Genomic DNA, 18,820 nt, shown 5'->3' with positions numbered 1-18,820 from the left:
CCTCCATAAAGCTGTTCTGAGTCCTCGGATCATACAGTACTGTAGTATTTACTACTGGAAAAAATAATCCACGTTTAAGTGGACCTTGAAGTTCAGACCTTGTGTTGTTCAAGGGTCAGCTGTACTTTTCTGAATTGCTGAATGTTTATGTGACCTCTTTCCTAGGAGTTCTAAAAGATCAGTTAATCCCCTGATTTTTCAGGAATACTTGATAAAATTGAAAAATAAAGTGAATTTTATTATTAAAATACACATTTATTATGTATTCGTTATTTTTTGTTTTGTTGATTTTTTTTGTTGTTGTTAGAATTTTCAAAGAAATTCACAAGAAGATAATAGGATGAATTCCATGTTGGTTTCATTTGGGATTCGCATGTGCCCATCACATACATGGCCCATCTTGTTTCATCATTTCAAACATTGTTTCACCTATACCCCCACCTGCTGCCTTTCACCCATTTTGAAGGAATTCATTTCATTTCCATCTATAAATATTTTAGTATCTATTTTTTAAAATGCAGGGATTCTTTTGATTTTTATTTTTTTGAATGGTGCTGTACTTTGCTGTCAAAAAAAGAAGAAAATGCCAGCATTTCATATGTTAAAGTTTTAATATAGGCAGTAAAAATGTGTAATATACTTGTCTTCATTTCCAGATAATACTGTTTATTGTCATTTCACTTTGTTTTTTGGCAGTTCTTTTGGGGGAAACCCAGCAAATGACCCACAGCTGCATAGCATTATCTAAGTAAAAATGTAAAGTGCAATTTCAATCGCTCACAGTCCAAGCCCCACAGTAGTTCCTCCTTGTTACAATTTCTTGAGCCAAATGATGATATAAAATTTAGGTCACGATTATGAGTAATATTAATCCTTTCTCATTTTTCTGTGTATGGAGAGATTTCCCAAATTGGTGTTCAAAGACTAAGAAATGCAAATTAAGGTAGAATGAGCAGTGATAATGACACTTTTAAAAAACCTTTTTGTGGTAACTAGTATATTTCTCAAAGGGGTCACTATTGGAATTTAGAGTGGCACTGGCTATCCAGGACAGGGTGTTTTGCATATCTAGTCCCTCCTACTTTGCCCGTACTGCCCTCTGGCCATTGTGACACCCCAAAACAGTGTCACATATTTCCTAACACCCTTCAGTACGGTACCATTTCTTTTGAAAACCGCTGAATTAGTGCACTAAGGGAAACCATAAGCTGATTATTTGAGAGAGGATTTCGATTTTCTTTGAATTCACAGGTGTCTCAAAAGCAACTCTTTTACAAAGGATGTATTATCCTAAGAAGACAGACTTATACTTAATTTGATGTAGATTGATCTGAAAACACAGGTGTCTCAAAAGCAACTCTTTTACAAAGGATGTATTATCCTAAGAAGACAGACTTATACTTAATTTGATGTAGATTGATCTGAAAACATCAGTAATTAAAATTAACTCTTATTCTGGGAAGAAACTCTTTAATGGGTACAGGGTTTTATTTTGGAGTGATGGAAATGTTTTGGAATAAGATATAAATGGTGGTTGCACAACATTGTGAATGTACTAAATGCCACTGAATTGTTCACTTTAAAATGATTATTTTATGTTATGTGAATTTCACCTTAACTTTTTAAGTCAGAAAAAATTATTATTCTAAATCAACTGCTTCAATATTATATGTGAATTATAGACTATAACTTCCATAAAAGAAGTGATGCGTGTCTGTTCTGTTCCCTGAACTACCCCCAAGGTCCATGGTGCCTGGCACATAGTAGCCAATTGGTGACGATGGCTTGAATGAATCGATGAATTAAAGACTAAGAAAGATTAGGATTGTTTAAATGATTTTTCACCACCCATTTATATTGCTATTCCAACTGCTATTCTACTAATCAGTTTGGATTACATTTGAACAAATACTTGGAGTCTGTTTTTTTAAATAAATTTATTTATTTTATTTTTATTTATTTTTGGCTGCATTGGGTCTTTGTTGCTGCGCTCAGGCTTTCTCTAGTTGCGGCGAGCCGGGGCTACTCTTAGTTGCATTGCGCTGGCTTCTCATCACGGTGGCTTCTCTTCTTACGGAGTATGGGTTCCAGGCGCACGGGCTTCAGTAGTTGCAGCATGCGGGCTCAGTAGTTGTGGCTTGTGGGCTCTAGAGTGCAGGCTCAGTAGTTGTGGCGCATGGGCTTAGTTGCTCCGCGGCATGTGGGATCTTTCTGAATCAGGGCTCGAACCCGTGTCCCCTGCATTGGCAGGCGGATTCTTATCCACTGCACCACCAGGGAAGCCCCCAAATATTTGGAAGCTTAAAACAAACACTTGTTATGTGTCAGGTGCTCAACTTTATCTTTTAAAATATCATCTTCACACCAGTTTTGTGAAGTAAAAATTAATCTGTAATGTATATAATATGATATGGCCTAAAAATCTTGTCCAAGATTATGCAGATATGAGATTTGGGCCCATGTTATTACTCTCCAGAGCCATCACACACCCTGCCTCTTCCCACAGAAGCTGAGGTTGAACTTTTAGGCCTTGGCAACATTGGATACCTAAGTCTTGAGTTGCTCAGGCACTGCTGAGTAAACCTCGCTAATTTGACCCAGCTAGTTGAGGAAGTAGTTAAAAAGGAAATTTGAGTTCTTAAGCAATAGGTTTGAACCCCACCTTAGAGCCATTCAGGCCCACCCATCCCTGGGTTTCTGCAAAGCCTTGTTTATTTGTCTGTCCAGTGTGGTGTCTGCAGTTTATAACACACCATGAGAAATTCCAAAATACCCTACTTAATGCTGCTGATTATGCATATCTCTACTTGGTTTTTCCCATTTGTCACCACGAGTGAGTCAAACGATGAGTAAATGGAAATTGTTTGTGTGTGGCTAGGCATCACCATGGAGGCCAGATAACACTCGGCCTCTGTCAGTTTGAAACTTCAGCATAAGAGCACCTGACTTATCTGTGTAGATAATTTTCCATGTAGATGAGGTTTGTCCCTTCACTTGCCTCTACATTTTAACCATTTTTCATGCTAGTCTTTCTATATCAGGGTTCCATGGCTATTTTTATTAAGTGGAAGCTATAGAAAGGGATTATTCTTTCCTGGGTAACTCAAAAGGTTTCTCACTCTTTTCCCACACTGCCCTGTCTTGGTTCTGTGATGGCCATGAGTGTTTATCAGGTATTTATCACCCACCTCCTCTCTGCTTTGGGCCCTCTTTCTAGTTGACTGTCTGCTACAATATGGAAAGCAACCAGATATTTTAAGTTGTTCCCAAGTTTATGGAAACAGGAGTTTAAATCTCCCTTGAGAGCCTGCACATCTGGCTTCTCAGGCTTAATATCTGTTAATTCTATGTTTGGATCTGCGAACCCCAGAGCTTTGGCCTTCACAGACGCAGAGAGGTGTTATTGTATGTATACCCTTTGTCTCTGAGTCCGAAAAGACCACTGGTCTGAGTTTACCTGTCAGCAAGTTGCTCTGGTTTGATTGCAGGGAGGCTAGGAGACAGCACATTTTTTGCCTGGTCAGGGTGTGAGAGTAAAAGTAGGCAAGGTCAAGGACACTTCGTATTATTTTAAGGTCAGTAATTTGGCTCCACTTGATTTTGTTTCTGTTGTTTTATGGATGAGTCCATTTGTTCTCTACCAGAATTTTGAACTGCTATTTATTCCTAAAACAGCGCTAGAGATTTTTCAGGGTATTAAAAATGATTTGATCTTATCACTGAGGATAACTAACCCTTTGGAAATTTGTTTTAGTGCTAATGATTCTAGAAACTCCACTTTCCCCCTCTAAGCTTGTGAGGGGTCCAGGGCAGCAGAATTTTATCTACTGTCATTTCCCTCCTTTTCCTTAGTGACCCAAGGTAATGGACTGGGGACTTTATTTCCACCCAGTTTCTACTGTTTCCATCAACAGAAGCATTTAAGGAAAGGAGGAGAAAAAGAGTTCATACACATTTGTGTCTGATGAATAAACTGAGAAGGCACTTTATAAGCTTTTTTAGTGCATTTATCTCAAGGGTAAGACCCCCTGTACAAAAACTACCCCCCCTGCCCCAGTAATAAATGTCATATTGCTACATTCTTGCCATATTTAAATGCTTTTTTATAAATAAACCACTGCTAAGTTATTTCATCAAGAATGGGTTTGTTTACTTGCATACGTTTTCTGGGGTATAGCTGATGCCTGTGCAGTCTCTTATTTATGGTTCACTGAGAAGAGAGTGGGCTTTAGCCTCTAAAAGGAGGCATTTCTGAGCCACTCTTCTGGACTTTAGATGTTTCTTACAGGTCCAGCCCATTCCTGCTCCATGAGAATGTAGATTTAGTTGGGGACAGTACCGCTGGGGGTGTAGTTGAAAGGGCACTGGCCCAGGAGTGAGGAAATGTCAGTCTAATCCCAGCTCATCCACCCTCTGCCAGTGCAAGCTGGGCAAGTGGCTCTTTCTCTCAAGAGGTGTTTCATTCTTTTTATCTCTAATGTGACTTTAAATGCATTCCTAAGTTCTGTGGTTCTGGTGCACAGTACAAGATAGCAAGTCAGAGAAAAGAAGAGGGATGGTTGAGGGCCTGTGTCTAGAGACAGCTTCATAGAAGAAGAGTGACTGGCCTTGGGTCCTGAGGGCATTCGGAGAGGAGGTTTAAGAGAGAAGAAAAAGCTCAGAATCCAGGAAGAGTCAAATGGCAAGACCACCTGGGCCAAAATCCAGAGTGTGATGACGGATGGTGGTGGAAGCAGAAGGTATGCTTTGGCCAGATCCCATCTGACTAGTCAGGTGTGGAGGCGCCCTCGAAGCCAGGCACTGGATTTGTGTAGAAGAATGATGCTGTAGAAGGCCCTGAGCAGAATCAGAGACTGCATGGCTGCATTTCAGGGTCAGTCTGACTGGAGTCAGTGCAGGTGGGTTAGAATTAGCAGAGCCTGGGGGTGACTTGGGACACTTTGTGCCTGAGGAGGCAGAGCTCCAAATGAAGGAAGTACCTGCCAAGTGGTTTTGAGATGTGAGAAGACAGGACTGAAGATGCAGAATTTACTGTCATTGCCTCATAGGCGATCATTGAAGCAGTGAGGACAGATTATGCTAATCTCAACTGTAACATCACAGGGATTTCTCCCTTTTTCTAATACTCATGAGTAGACAAATGGATTACTACCTGCAAAATTTCAAACTTTTAAAAACACTTTTTAAATAAAACCTTTACTTTTACTTAACTGCTGGAGAATAAATTTTAAATATTTTTCTTCTTTTCTTTTGAAATTTGTTACCAGGTTTTGGGGTGGGGAACAGCTTTTAATCCTCTATACCAGGGGTTACAAGTTAGGGGCCAAATCTGGCCACCACCTGTTTTTATAAACATGGAATTTAGCTACACCCCTTTACTTACGGTTGACAGTTCAACCGTGGCACAGCAGACAGTGCCTGGCCTTTTGCAGAAAAAGTGTATTCAGTCATGTTCAGTACTGTCCCGTGTTTATTTTCTGCCTGCTTTCTGCTTCGTTCAACAAAATCACAGCCATGGCCCCCAGGTAGTTTCATTTGAGCCTTGCCCTCAACTTGTTTCCTGGAAGCTGTAAACTGAGTCACTTTCACAGTTCTCCAGAAAAGGGGATGCAGCCCTCCTGGAGCCACAGGCATTCGCGAAGCCTTTGGAAGTTGTGGTGGTGAGGACCATGTCATGGAATAGTTCTGATCGCAGCTGCTTCTGCTTCAGCAACAAATTCCTTCATAAAATTCATAGAACATTCTTAGAGGCCCGTGGACTAGGTCTCTTTATCTGAAAACAAAAATAAAAGGTGTCATAAGGGCTTCCCTGGTGGCGCAGTGGTTGAGAGTCCGCCTGCCGATGCAGGGGACACGGGTTCGTGCCCCGGTCCAGGAAGATCCCACATGCTGCGGAGCGGCTGGGCCTGTGAGCCATGACCACTGAGCCTGTGCTTGGGGAGCCTGTGTTTTTTACTGCAGAAAAAAAAAAAAAAAGGTGTAATAAACAAGTATGCCCTAAAGCTAAAACTGCCTTCTACCACAAAAGGGCACTCAATTAAATCAGCTGAATAAAATACAACAGAAATCACAGAGCTATTAAGAATCCTACCTCCTGTCATGGGTTCTCTCTTGGCTTTGCAGAGCAGCAGACTATTAAAGGAAATTATTAAATTAAATAATTAATTATTAAAGTTATCATGGTGAAACTTAACATACTTTAAACATGCTTTAAACTGAAATAAATTTTACTTTTTCTCATATAGCCATGGTCTGAAAAAGTTCTTTTCTTGTCGTGGAATTGCGATTGCGGTTGAATATTTTTGGAAGCTTGGCAACAGAAACATCACTGTATTTGTCCCGCAGTGGAGAACAAGGCGTGATCCTAATGTCACAGGTGAGGCAAACTGAATTTTCCAGATTACTAATTAGGTATTTAATGAGTTGGCTTGTAATTGCAACACACACTACTTAGAATAGAGTCATGTGCAGCAACTTTAAAAACAAAACTGTAAATTCTTTGCACCCAGTAAAAACAAATCAGTTGAGGAGTATTACAGCATAAGAAATACTTGGGGGAAGGATGGAAAGTTAAATAGCTGTTTATATAGAAAGTTATATTAGACTTCATTATATATCACAAAAATTTTCTTTGACTTTCTAAAAAGTTGATTAAATATGTCATTCTAGTAGCCTGGGTTTCTTACTCTTTAAACAGTATTTTTGAAAATGGCCATTTGATAAATTTGGAACCCTCAAAGAGAATGCCTTTTTAACAGCCTGTTTAATAGCTTAATATGAGTCATTTATGTTAATTGTATGGTACTGCGTGGCTGACCTGCAGGCCACACACAAAAGATTTGAACTTACTATAAATCCTTAAATATTCCAGAGAAGCTTGAAGTTTTTTGTTTCTTGGGTCGTAATAGGAAAACCAGTGAAAGGGCTATGCCAGGCAGCTTAACACATCAGATTACCTGGAAATAAAAGGTAGATTGGGAGGAGGAAGCGTGAGAACAGGACTCCCCCAACACATTTACAGCAGGAAGTAAAACTTAGTCACTGTTGAGGTGGAAATGGTAAAACCACATTTCCCAAGTATCCCAATTTGCCTCACTCAGGGGAAATGTATTGGTCCTAACAGAAGGTACTTGAGAAATGAGGCAGATCCACTCATTTCAGTTATTTTTGCAGTAAGATCCCTGTAAGAGTCTTGTAAGCCTTATGTGCTGTGCATTTCTAGAATCATAAAGACACCATGTTTGGGCACTTCAGCTTAAGTCAGTGGTGAGTACCATTGTAGGGAATGTAGGTGTGGGGATCTTAGATTCTGAGCTTTTAGCTTCATTTTTGCCCATTACTCGTTTGTGGCTTTGGCCCTCCTTTATCTTCTGTCACAACCCACTCCCATGAAAATCAGTAAATATTTGTACAGATAACAGAGAGAGATTAGATAGGATGCCAACCAGAGGGAGATTTGACAAACTCTTGGAATAGAGACCAAACCTGCCCTTCCTGGGATCGGGACAGAGCAGTTTGTCTGCTTCTACTGCCATCACTCTTCCTGTTCCCACCCCTGCCCTCCCTCCCAGGGACTCTTGCCCTTACTCTCTTTGTCCTCTACTGCTTGTAATGTGGCTGTGAAAAAGTTCTTAATGGTAAGATCCATTAAATATAAGTTTATGGTTTACTCTTCTTAATTTAAGAAGCAAATGAGTTGAACAGTTTTAAGTTTAAAAAATAGCTAAAGTCAGTTTTTATGTTATATTTGTCTTAATATATGTCTTGCTTGATTTTTTTTTTTCCCTTCCGTCCCAGTAAGTTAGTAACATTGAGTCTTCTTGAGTCAATAGAAAAAGGGTTTCCCACAACTCTTCAGGTGAAACATTTGGGAGTGCTTTCATTTATTTAAATATCTGGAAAGATAGCCTTTTTCTGAATGTGTATTCAACTTATTCCATGAACAGAACAGCACTTCTTAACCCAGCTCCAGGAGCTCGGAATATTATCTTTAACTCCTGCACGGATGGTCTTTGGAGAAAGAATTGCTTCTCATGATGACAGGTATGAAAGGCTGGTTTCCTTTCTAAAGTGGGTGTGGGGTGGTGAGGGGCCAACCACCTCCTCCACCGGACGGTGGACACGCTTGGCTCGGGTTTGAGAATTTTAACATTTATGGTCATTAAGGTTATACATTCAGTGGTCTTTGCTGTACGGTTTAGGAGATTACCAAAGAAGCTGCTGAGTTAGAATTTTTAATAAAACATGACTGAGAATCTATAAGTAAAAGCAGATATTGAGTTTGTAGTCTTTTTGATACTTCCTAAAAGTAATGTTTGTCTTGTCCTAGTGTGGCAGCCTCAAGAGTGGTTTTCAAACATTCCTCTGTCTCCTGCTGGTTATACTTGGCCAGTGACTTAGTCTGTCATTGTGATGCCTGAGCCCTCAGTATTTCTTCCACATCATAGAACATGGTCTCAGCTGCCCCTCATGTTATAGGAATAAGCTGCATTTCTTAGGTTGTTACATTGCTCAGAGAACAGGTGCTGAGATGACAAGTGTCTGGGAACCTAAACAGTGGCTGCCTGTTCTTTCCTCTCCTGCCCTCACCCTCTTTCTTTCTCTCTGGCCTCTAGCACTTAAGCCCCCTAGTGGTTTAGCCTCAGCGTTCTACCACAGTGCTCCCCCACATTGAAGACAGTGCTTAGCTTGTAACCCAAGGTAGTGAGTGATGGTCAGATGGGTGAGAGCTGAAAAGAGGGGCGTAGCAAGGGGGGCCTTCTCACTGACAGCCCCTTACCCTTCACCAGGCTGGTATGAGAGACCAGATCTGATGGGGAGAGTCAGGGGTGGCATGAAGAAGAGTGTTGGAGGGGGCACCTTTGGGCCGGGGCGTAGGTGAGAAGGTACTGGGAGAGTGGGATGGAGGGCCCACCTTTGCTCCAGCTCTAAGATACTGGGTAGGGACCGTGGAGTGCTCAGGTGAAAAGGCAGGTCTGACCGCCAGGCTCGTGAAGAACCTTCAGATGCTCTAACGCTGCAGCTTCATTCTCACACCAGCAGAAATTGAATGCATACGCAAGTGTGTAGGCTAGGCCTTTGCTTAATTTATATGGCTCTCTGGGTTTTTAGCAGATGTGAATATGAGTCCTGATTCACAGTACATGCACGGAAGCCCTTACTACCTATTTTTGTTAATACGTCTGGGCAGATATTACCACTTACAGTTCATGCCAGTTAGAAATAATTTAAGATACTTATTAATAAATCCAAAATGCTAAATCATATTTACTTACCAAGGTTTCCTAAGATTTCTGAAACTAATGAGGCTTGTTTTTTAATCTTCTTTTAAGTACTCACTACTATTAATAAAAGCAGTTGTTTGCACCTTTAATTCTAGTAGTGATTCTCTTACTTTATTGTTTCATTATCTTTGTCTACATTGCCTCAGGCAAATGCGGTTATCCTGATTAGGAGATAAAACTCATATTATCCTCACAAATCTCTCATTAAGAGGGCTTGAACATGAATAATCTCCAACAACGAAATAGAATTCTCCTTAATATTTAATTCTTAAACTTTTTGATTACCATGTATCTTTTCATAATTTGCATTTGAGTGGATCTATAACTTGGACTAAACTGAATGGCAGTTCTGGACATCTCTTCTTAAGTCAGAGCAGAAAATGTGAATTTAGGCATTGAAAAAAACATTGCGAGGCCAACTGTGTCAAGCAGCTACTCTTAGAACCAAAGTACCGTAGCTTATCAACCAAAACCCTAACAGTGATTTCACAGGCTTGTCAACCCTTATTCATTCTCTGCTCTAGTCCTCATGCATTATCTTATTACCACCCTTTATTGATAATACAACTTCTCTAGAAAGATGTATAAATTATGGTTGAGATTATTTTGAAAAAGAGTTAGATTGTATGAAAACCAGATCTTCATTTATAATTATTCTAGTAATTTCAGATGTTCAGTATTTCAGATTGATCTTCAGTTGACAAGGGCTTAACTTTCTGCTTCCCAGCCTTGGTTAAATTCTTTGGTGATTTTCCTGTGAAGAGGAAATCCTTCTGTTTTCTTATAACACAGCTTCTCTGAGCCAGGGATGCCTGCCTCCTTGCCCGTTTTAACCGCTTTTATATTACCATAGGTTTCTACTACACTTAGCGGACAAAACTGGGGGCATAATTGTAACAAATGATAACTTCAGAGAATTTGTGACTGAGTCAGCCTCTTGGAGAGAAATAATTACAAAAAGGTAATATTTTCTTCTTTGTCTTTGGTCAGAGATGTCTTTTGTTGTTTATTATTTGTTTTGCGTCCACCTTGGAAGCAGTGTCGGGGGCCTAAAGTATAAGACTATGCTCCCAGTCCACAGGATGGCTGGCCCTTCTCCGTAAGCGGGAGGGCGCAACACAAAGCAGTAGCTCCAGCAGGTGATGTGTGAGCATGCTCTGTGCCTACAGGTGTCTTCTGTAGATCAGTTTTCCCTGGCAGGAGGCAAGAGGCACATCTTTGTGGCACAGTTAACTCTCTGTTAACTGTGATGGAGCAGAAATGGCCACCTGACTTCACCTTGCCCTGATGCCGAGGGATACTTGAGCAAGTCATTGGGCCTCCTGACTTTACTCAGTTATGAAATATGAAGGTTGGGGTTCAATGACAACTATGAGTTCATCAAGAGGGTAGGACCAAAATCAATATACTGATTGGGCTTTCACTTTTGGGAGAGGAGAGAGTGTTTCTACTTTTTACTATCTGATGCTTTTCTTGAGCATTTTACCATCATTTTACCAAGTTTAGTCATCTGTATTGAAAACATGTTGAATATCATCCAAAATAACAAAGTCAGGAGTTTGCAGTCACTACTGTAAGTTTTTTGTTTGTAATGACACTCTGAATGTGTTCAGCTGCATTAAGATCAGTGAACACAAGCTTCCAGGACTTTCCATTAGCAAGCATCGTCTGACAAGTTAACAAAAAGCAATATTCTTATGGTAGTGCCAGGGATGAGTCATAAATGCCACAAATCTAAAAAACATACCTCAAGGCTGTGTATATCTAGTATAACTATTCTATAACTAGTGTAACTACCTACTTACCTCTTTAGGGGTTTCACAGTTGCCACTTGTCTGATATTTATATTTTGTGGAGGATTTTAGAAAATGATTCTTTGGTTCATCATTCTAGAAAATGATGCCCAGGTGAAAGTTAATTACTATATGCATTTTGACTGAAAAAACTGTTGTTGATAGCTGAACTCAGAATTGGTCTTTGACCTGGGTACAGTATGTGCTTCTGTTGGATCTGTGCCCTGGGCTGGTTGTCAGTATTGGACACTCATCTGTGTATGCATGGAAGGTTTAAATGAGTCAAGACTCAGTCACACACCAACCCATTGCCTTCAGAATTCATAAAACAAGGCAGAAACCAAAGTCCAAGCAGCAAACCAGCCATTTGGACTTTTTTCTTTTTTAAACATTTTTGTAGACTTGATAAATCATGCTCAACTGACCTTCAATATTCTTTCTTCATACACTGTTTCCCTTTTTTAAAAGAACATCAGTGGGTTTGCTTATGGACTCATTTATTCAAAAATTAAACCTTGGTTGAGCACCTGTTGTATCCTAAGCACCTGTTGTATCCTAAGACAGTCTTTCAGTCTTATTTTTCAAAGTTACATTGAAAGTCAGGAGAAGGAACTGCTTCCCAGGCCCAGATAAAAATCTGAAAGTCTTGCTAAGAAATGTGAGAGCCCATAGGGTAAAAGTTTCTTACTCTATTGTATTGACCAATATTTGTATCCAAAAGAGAAATTAAAATGGTTTAACTGGGGTGTATTTGTTTTTTGCTTTAGGCAGTTAAGCAGCCTTTAATTTTTTTCCTCCAGCACTGTAATTGTTCTCCATGTTGTAGATTGCTCCAGTATACCTTTGTGGGGGACATATTTATGGTCCCTGATGATCCTCTGGGAAGAAGTGGACCTCGATTAGAAGAATTTCTTCGGAAGGAAGTCTTCCTTAGGTATTTCCTTTTCCAGATTGTCTTGCATTTACAAGTTTGTTTCAGTTCTTTGTGCTTCAGGGTGAGTACTCTCTCTCTAAAGATTAAAAATGGTGTTTTCTTTTTTAAAATAGCCTTAGATTTAGTGCTGGTGAAATATATGTGGAATGTCTCCCAAAGACCAAATCTTCATTTGTGGTCCTTTTGGTTTTAATCCCAGGAGAGGATGGGGAGCCAGATTTTCTGTAGGTCTAAGAAGACAAAGCAGATTTTGCTAGTGGTCACTTATTAGTGAATGCTGCTTGGGTTCATGGTGTGTGTCTGAATATCTTTTTTAAGTTCATTTTCCCAAATCATTTGCTTTGAATATTTTATGCTTATATTAATTTATTTACTCTTCAGGAATCACTGCCTGGGGAAGTGTTACTTTCTACCTCAATAGAGAAGCCAGTATTCTCTATTTATCCGAAATTGATTTGATAGCTTAGGTTTTCTTTGTTGTGGATTTGGGTTTTTTGTTTGTTTGTGTTTAAAGACATGTTGCTAGTGGTTGTTTCTGTTTTCAGAATTCTCAAGTAATGGACGCTGTTAACTAAAGTGTCCTGTGTGCCTGAGTGGCAGATCATATTCCCCAGTGATAGACCTTTTCCCTTTTTTAAAGTAAAACAGGCTACATTTCTGTGTATTTCTCAACAGATGTTTGCACAGGGATGCTATGGAGGTCTAAACTGAAAGGAATCAGACGCACAGCTCCCCCAGCTTTTTAAGGCAGTGAGACTATAGCTGATCCTTTCCATTTATAACAGGATCCTTTGGGGGGACGGGTGGTTCACACAGAGCTGTCTTCTGCACACAAGACCAGCATGATTTCAGCTCCCAGGTCTTGTGAATCATTTCTCTTTTGAACCTTTGGGTTTCATTACACAGATGAGGACTTAGTTCCCAAAGGTCCTGCTTCTCTACCGACACCAAGAGAACGGCAGCCATTTTTAACACCTGTTGAATGTCCACATGTCTCATTTTCTTTCAGAAGTCTGAACTTGGAAATCCTCTGCTAGGCTTTAAGACCTGAGGCCTGTGTGCAAGCATCAAGGCCCATGGGTCAAACAATGGAAGGAGAGTTCCGGCTCCTTCTACAGCCTCAGCAGCCTGGCAGCAGGGTCAGTCCTGCCTGCTCACCTAATGGCTCTTCACAAAAGTGTTAATTAATTGAATAAGAAGTTAGTAATAGCCCCCCCCACAGAGGGACTGAGCTTTTGAAGTTGGGAGAAGTGTTCAGGCAGCCCCATTTCTCAGCTGCAAGGCAGAGTCAAGTGGGAGGCTTTTTAACAGTACAGACGCTGTATACACACTCACGTGCATTCAAGTTGTGGGCACCAATGTCTCACTCAGACTTGGGGGGCTGGGGAGGCAGCCTCTCTGCCCAAAGTGGTTTCGTTTTTCTCAGCCCTGTCAACCAGGCTCCACAGAGAATCAGAACCTGCAGGAGAGTAGGGCCGTGTTTCCAGTTCTTTTGAAAGCTTCCAGGTGATTCTGGTACACCCTGGTTTAGAGCCAAGCAGCTGGTTAGTCCTCACAGCAGCAGGCCAGGGAGGTGGAGTCGCTCATGAAGAGCTAGCATTCCCTGTCATGACTGATGGGGAATTGGTGTCATTGGCATCCTCACGGGCCCCACTGTGGACAGCTGCCATCCCTGCCTTGGCTGCAGTCTTCTATCTTGCCTTCAGAAGCCAGAGAGCAAGCAGCTCCTTGAGCCTTGGTGTCAGCAGCAGATGTTTAGACAGATTTCTTGTTTATCTCATAACCCAGCTCACCAGGACTTGCTTCCGTTCACAGAGATATGCAGCCCCTACTCAATGCCCTGCCAACTGTGGGCATGTTTGACCCCAACTTCAGAGTCCCTGGCACCCAGGCAGCCAGCACCGGCCACCAGCCTCCAGCCCGGATTCAGGGCACCCCACCCAGCCACTGGCTTCCTCAGCAGTCCCGCTTCCCACTTTTGCCAAACCTTCCCAACATCCAGCAGAATCTGCCCATGCCAGCACAGAGATCTTCTGCGGAAACCAACGAGCTAAGGGAAGCCCTTCTGAAGATCTTCCCTGACTCAGAGCAAAGACTGAAAATCGACCAGATCTTGGCAGCTCATCCATACATGAAAGACCTGAACGCGCTTTCCGCCATGGTGTTGGACTGAAGGCCGTCGGGAACTGGGGCTCCGGGCTGAAGATGCACTCAGTCTAGTATCTGCACATGGCAGCAGGAAGTGACAAAATGTGAAGAAACCAATTTCCCAGTGGAAATGCTGTTGTAGTGTATAGAAAAAAACAGATGTTTTGTGTATAAAAAAATCTGGGTTTTCAAAACCAGCTTTTTTCTATATATAAATTATGCTGCTATTACAGATTTAACATTTTCTGTAAAAGGAAAGTCTACATTTTCTGCCTGTTCAGAACTGTTTAATAGCAGTTACTCTTGAGTGTACTTACATTTTTATGTTTTTTAAACTATTTTCCTTAACGCTGAAAATATTGACAAATGGATATGATTAGCCTTTCTAAATAAAAAAAGAGTTGCTTTCTTAGGGAAGGCAAGACCTCTTATATTTTCTTGAGATGACTATGTCACATCCGCTAGCATGAAGTGTGCTCACCCCTCCCAGCTCCTCTGCCCTCAGCCCTGGCATTAGAGTCCCGAGGAGTTAATTTTGCTCCTCTGGAGTCTTTCATTGGAGCCATTTGTGAGAGTGAAAAGTGGCGCCGCTAGATGGCACCTTGTGCCTAGCCGCTGTTAATGACCAGGGCAAAGTTAGACGCACAGAACATCCAAGCCGAAGAAACTTGAGAGCTCACTTAGTCTAGCCCTTCCTCCCCTCCCACCCTGCAGAAGAGGGAACTGAGGCTCAGAGTGCCCTCTGTCTGGACGCGCCCAAGTCCACAGCCGTGGACCAGATTCCTCGTCCTGGGCTCAGACACACTCACCAGCCAGTCCCTGACTGACTCTAGAAGTCACATATTAGCTTCTGAAGATACTAGTGGGATGTGAGAAAGTTTAGTGAGGAGCCCCATCATTAGAGTAATTTTGTGCCCACAGCCTTGGGAGACCACCCGCCATGTGAAGTTTGTGCAGCTTTGCCAAAAAAATGGTTTTCTATTCTCAAGAATGACCCAAGCCAGTAAACAGCATTAGTAGCTTCTGTGGGGACCCAGAGCCCCATATTTATTTTTCCTGTGTTTGTCTCTCTAGTGTCCTCCTAAGCTGCCCTTCCTGTCTGTGAGTCTTTCTCAGAACTGATATCTTAGTATTGTGTTTTCAGTGTTGCCTAAATTCTGTGTCAGTGAAATACTTTTTCTGGCTAATTAATTCCTAACATCTTTATTGTTCTCTGGACCTTCAAAGGGCTTCGTATTTTATACCTGTTCTCTCCGTAGGCTGCTCGTGGTCAGTCTCACGTCTGCCTTGTAGATCACATCTCTCCCGGTCCCCAGAAACAGCTGCCGAGGACTCGGTGCTGGTTCGTTCTTCACGGTGAAGGGACTTAGCTGGCCATGAGCACACCTAGGTGTCTCCCCCCAGTGCTCCCTCCAGGCGTGTCTGACCCCCGCATCCCTCGAGGGGTGAGTCCAGAGTCCTCCAGGTGGCCAAAGTCATCCTTCAATCATGTTTTCTCTTGGATGCCTTTAAGATGCATCCTACTGTGGAACTGCTTGTCAGCAAGGGGGCAGGTTGCCCGAGTCACCCAGCTATGCACGTGGAGGTAGAAGACTCGAGGCAGGCCGGAAGGCGACATTAGTCCCAGCCCCTGTGCCTCAGCTTCACAACTGGTGGTTTTTAAAAATAACAGCAGAGGTGTGAGGGCTGGGTCTTGCGGTGACTCTGACCTTTGGGGTCAGGGTTTTGTCCAGCAGCCTTGCCAATCCAGCACTTCTCCTGTTTCAGAGAAGGACCTAGAGGGCATACCTTGATTGCCAGTCCTGGAAGGGGGCTGAGCCTCCGCTGATGCCAGGTAGAGCTGGCTAGGCCTAGAGGTCAGGAGTTTTCTGGGCTCTAGAAGTGACTTGACCTTTGACCTATGAATTGTGTAAGCCTCTGTGGTCTTAGTATTGTTTCTGAGAGCTCTACCTGCCCCTTTCCACTTTCTCGGCTGCAGGAAGGAAGAACATAGAAGACCAAGTGGGAGGAGTGTCAGAAAAGCATTACTTACTTACCTTGGTAAATGAAACAATTCATGGTTCGTTCTTAAATCTATCAAATTTAGTTAAATTTAATATTTTACAATTCAATTTTCAAACGATTATTAAAAGAAGTCCGTTACTTGTTCCCAGGCTCCTCTTAATACTAGGCTCAGTGTTGATGCTGTAAACTATTTCTTGATGGTCTGCCTCCCATGGAAGAGTTCTAAACCACCTTGGGAGTGTCAGCAGCAGTGCTTCCTGTAACGCCTTGGGGCTGTAGGGGGCTGTCGTGTGCGGTGGCTCTGCATCCCGTATTCCATGGTATTCCATGGAATGAATGAAGTAGGTGGCAGGGCAGAGGATGCCACCCTCATTCAGCAGACTGGTGTCTGCTGCTCAGAGAGGTTGTCCAGGGTTAAAGAATAAGTAGGTGGTGATGCGGAGTGATTCCTGGGCCTGCATTCTTCCCCAGGCCCCAGGCTGCCGCCTCTGGGAGAAGAAAGACTGGTTTGACCTTTCTGTCAAGTAGCCGGTGTTTGAGACCCTGTAGGCTGCCAGCTGGAAGAACAGTAAGAAGGCCTCTCAGCCATCCTGGATGAAGGGTCAGCATTGTTCTGGCAGGCGTAGCGGGCCATGGCTGTGTCTCCAGGGACTCTGGGGGCCTGTTGCAGCTTTTGGTGTCCGTGACAGGAGGGGTGGTTTTGCTTTATTGCCTGGGCTTATTGTGGCACGTGGGGAATATGATCCACGCATAGAAGCCCCTGAGGCTCTGAGCGCACCCCGCCACCGCCAGGTCCGTGCCCCTCCCCCCAGGCCCTGGGCCCAGGCACCACCCCCTCTCAGGCCCAGCCTGCCTCCCACACACCTCTGAGACACCGCGTCCTTTGGAGGTCCCTCCCCAGTTCCACCTCCCCACCAGCCCTTCCACGTCCCCACCTGTCCTTCCTTCCGTCCGTCCGTCCATCCATCCCTGGGCCCATCTCCTCTCATCTCCCAACGGTAGTTTGGTTAGTTACTCAGACTCCATTTCTGCATTATCTACCTCTCCATCATTCCCCATGTCCTCCAGATCCTTGAGATTAAAATAACCTGAAAGGAACTCTGTTTGTCACTACTTCCCCCCCACACGCTTGCCACTCTTCACTCCCCTGTCTGCAAACTTGGCCTGCACCCCACCACGTGGGAATAGTCTAGGAAAGTCATCGGAGACCGCCCAGTTGCCAAATTCAGAGGCCTTTTCCCAATCCTTAATCTCCGTGTCCACATTCAGTGACCGTAGCATGACATCGTTGACCTTATTTCCCTATTTTCTGAGATTTCCCTCACTCCTAAACGTCTTCATTCCTCTTCCTTCTTTTACCTAAAGGCCAGTTCAACAGGTGATTCTCAAACCTTGGACCAGCTATGGGACTCACAGCAGGGAGGGCAGCTATTAGTAAAAATGCAGACTGCTGGGCACTACCCCCAGAGATGTTTATGCAGTAGCTCTGGAGTAAAGCCTGGGAATCTGCAGCTTCAGCAAGCTCCCTGGATGGTTCCCATGCGGGTGGCCCAGGGACCACATTTTGAGAAGCCCTCACCCTTAGGGGCCAGCACACTTCCTGACTCCCACCGCCCCTCTTTGCAATGGCTTCCAGTCCCAGCTCCAGCCCTGCCCTTCACGAGTTCATTTCTAGCTCTACCTAGAAGCCCTGGGACATCTTCAGACCCACTGTCCCCCAGACACTGGGCCTGCGTCTGTTCCTTGCTCTCCTTTCCCGCCCCCCCGCCACAAGATCTCCTTGCCCACTCTTGTCCCTTTTTGACCACTGCCCCCCAGTCACGCTCTCATGGCCTCCGTGTGGGCGTCAGCCTCTGACCAGTCAGCCCGCCTCTCAGCTTTCCCCCTCTCCCTCCCAGACTCCACAACCACTAGATTTATCTTCTAAGAACACATTTCTGCACACCCCTCTTCTTGTTCAGTGATCAGTGGCTCTCTTGACCAGAGCGTCAAGTTCAGACCTCCTTGAGCTTAGTATCCTTGGCTGTCCACCTCCCAGTTGTACCTGACTGCCCACTTTGTATAGCCCACCTGCCCACTCACTGCAGCCACCCAATTTCCTCTGTTACCTGTGAGCTCCCACCTCTGAGTGCATCTCTCCTCTGCTAGAAATGCCCTTTCTCCCAAATGGCTTCCCCGCTCAAAGGCCCAGCCCTGCGTCCTCTGTACCCTCGCCTAAAGCTTCCGACAGAAGCAGCCTCATGGTGTTCTGTGACCCCATAGCATTTGTGTCTTGCTTTCGGCACTTGCCACTCTGGCTGGTGTCACCACAGCTGATTGTGTACCGTGTCTTACCTCCTTTTCTAGACTGTGAGCTCCTCGTGGGCAGGGCTGTCTGTGTTCACTCTCTGTATTTCCCACAGTACCTAGCACAGTGCCTTGCACTTAATAGGTGCTGAATAAAGTCTGCTCAATTGAACTGGAGGATGGTGCCTTCTTGACAGCGGCTCTAGCAGCCAGCAAGGCCTTCGGAAATCAGATTCTCAGCAGTCACTCCTGGAACCCACTACTCTCCATTTTCCCTTCACGTCAAGGCTCTAACACCACCTGGTCCAGGGATGGGCACCTGCCCCAGGCTGAGCCAAGCAGTGTGCTCTGTCGTCCTGCCCACAGGTGGC

The 18,820-nt window shown here is 43.6% G+C and overlaps 1 protein-coding gene across 1 annotated transcript in view; it reads left to right on the top strand.

The window, feature by feature from the left end:
* N4BP1 (NEDD4 binding protein 1) overlaps nt 1-18,619 on the top strand; it is a 48,032-nt gene extending 29,413 nt beyond the window's left edge. Inside the window, exons 3-7 of the mRNA XM_059999855.1 lie at nt 6,246-6,376; nt 7,947-8,043; nt 10,138-10,245; nt 11,904-12,011; nt 13,827-18,619. Coding sequence (XP_059855838.1) covers nt 6,246-6,376; nt 7,947-8,043; nt 10,138-10,245; nt 11,904-12,011; nt 13,827-14,184 — 802 coding nt within the window. The 3' untranslated portion in view covers nt 14,185-18,619. The remainder of the gene's footprint in view (nt 1-6,245; nt 6,377-7,946; nt 8,044-10,137; nt 10,246-11,903; nt 12,012-13,826) is intronic.
* The last annotated feature ends 201 nt before the right edge of the window (nt 18,620-18,820 follow it).

The sequence above is a fragment of the Delphinus delphis genome, chromosome 20, assembly GCF_949987515.2.
Source record: "Delphinus delphis chromosome 20, mDelDel1.2, whole genome shotgun sequence".
NCBI lineage: Eukaryota > Metazoa > Chordata > Mammalia > Artiodactyla > Delphinidae > Delphinus > Delphinus delphis.
The sequence above is the reverse complement of the archived record's forward strand: the minus strand, read 5'-3'. Positions and strand labels throughout refer to the sequence as shown.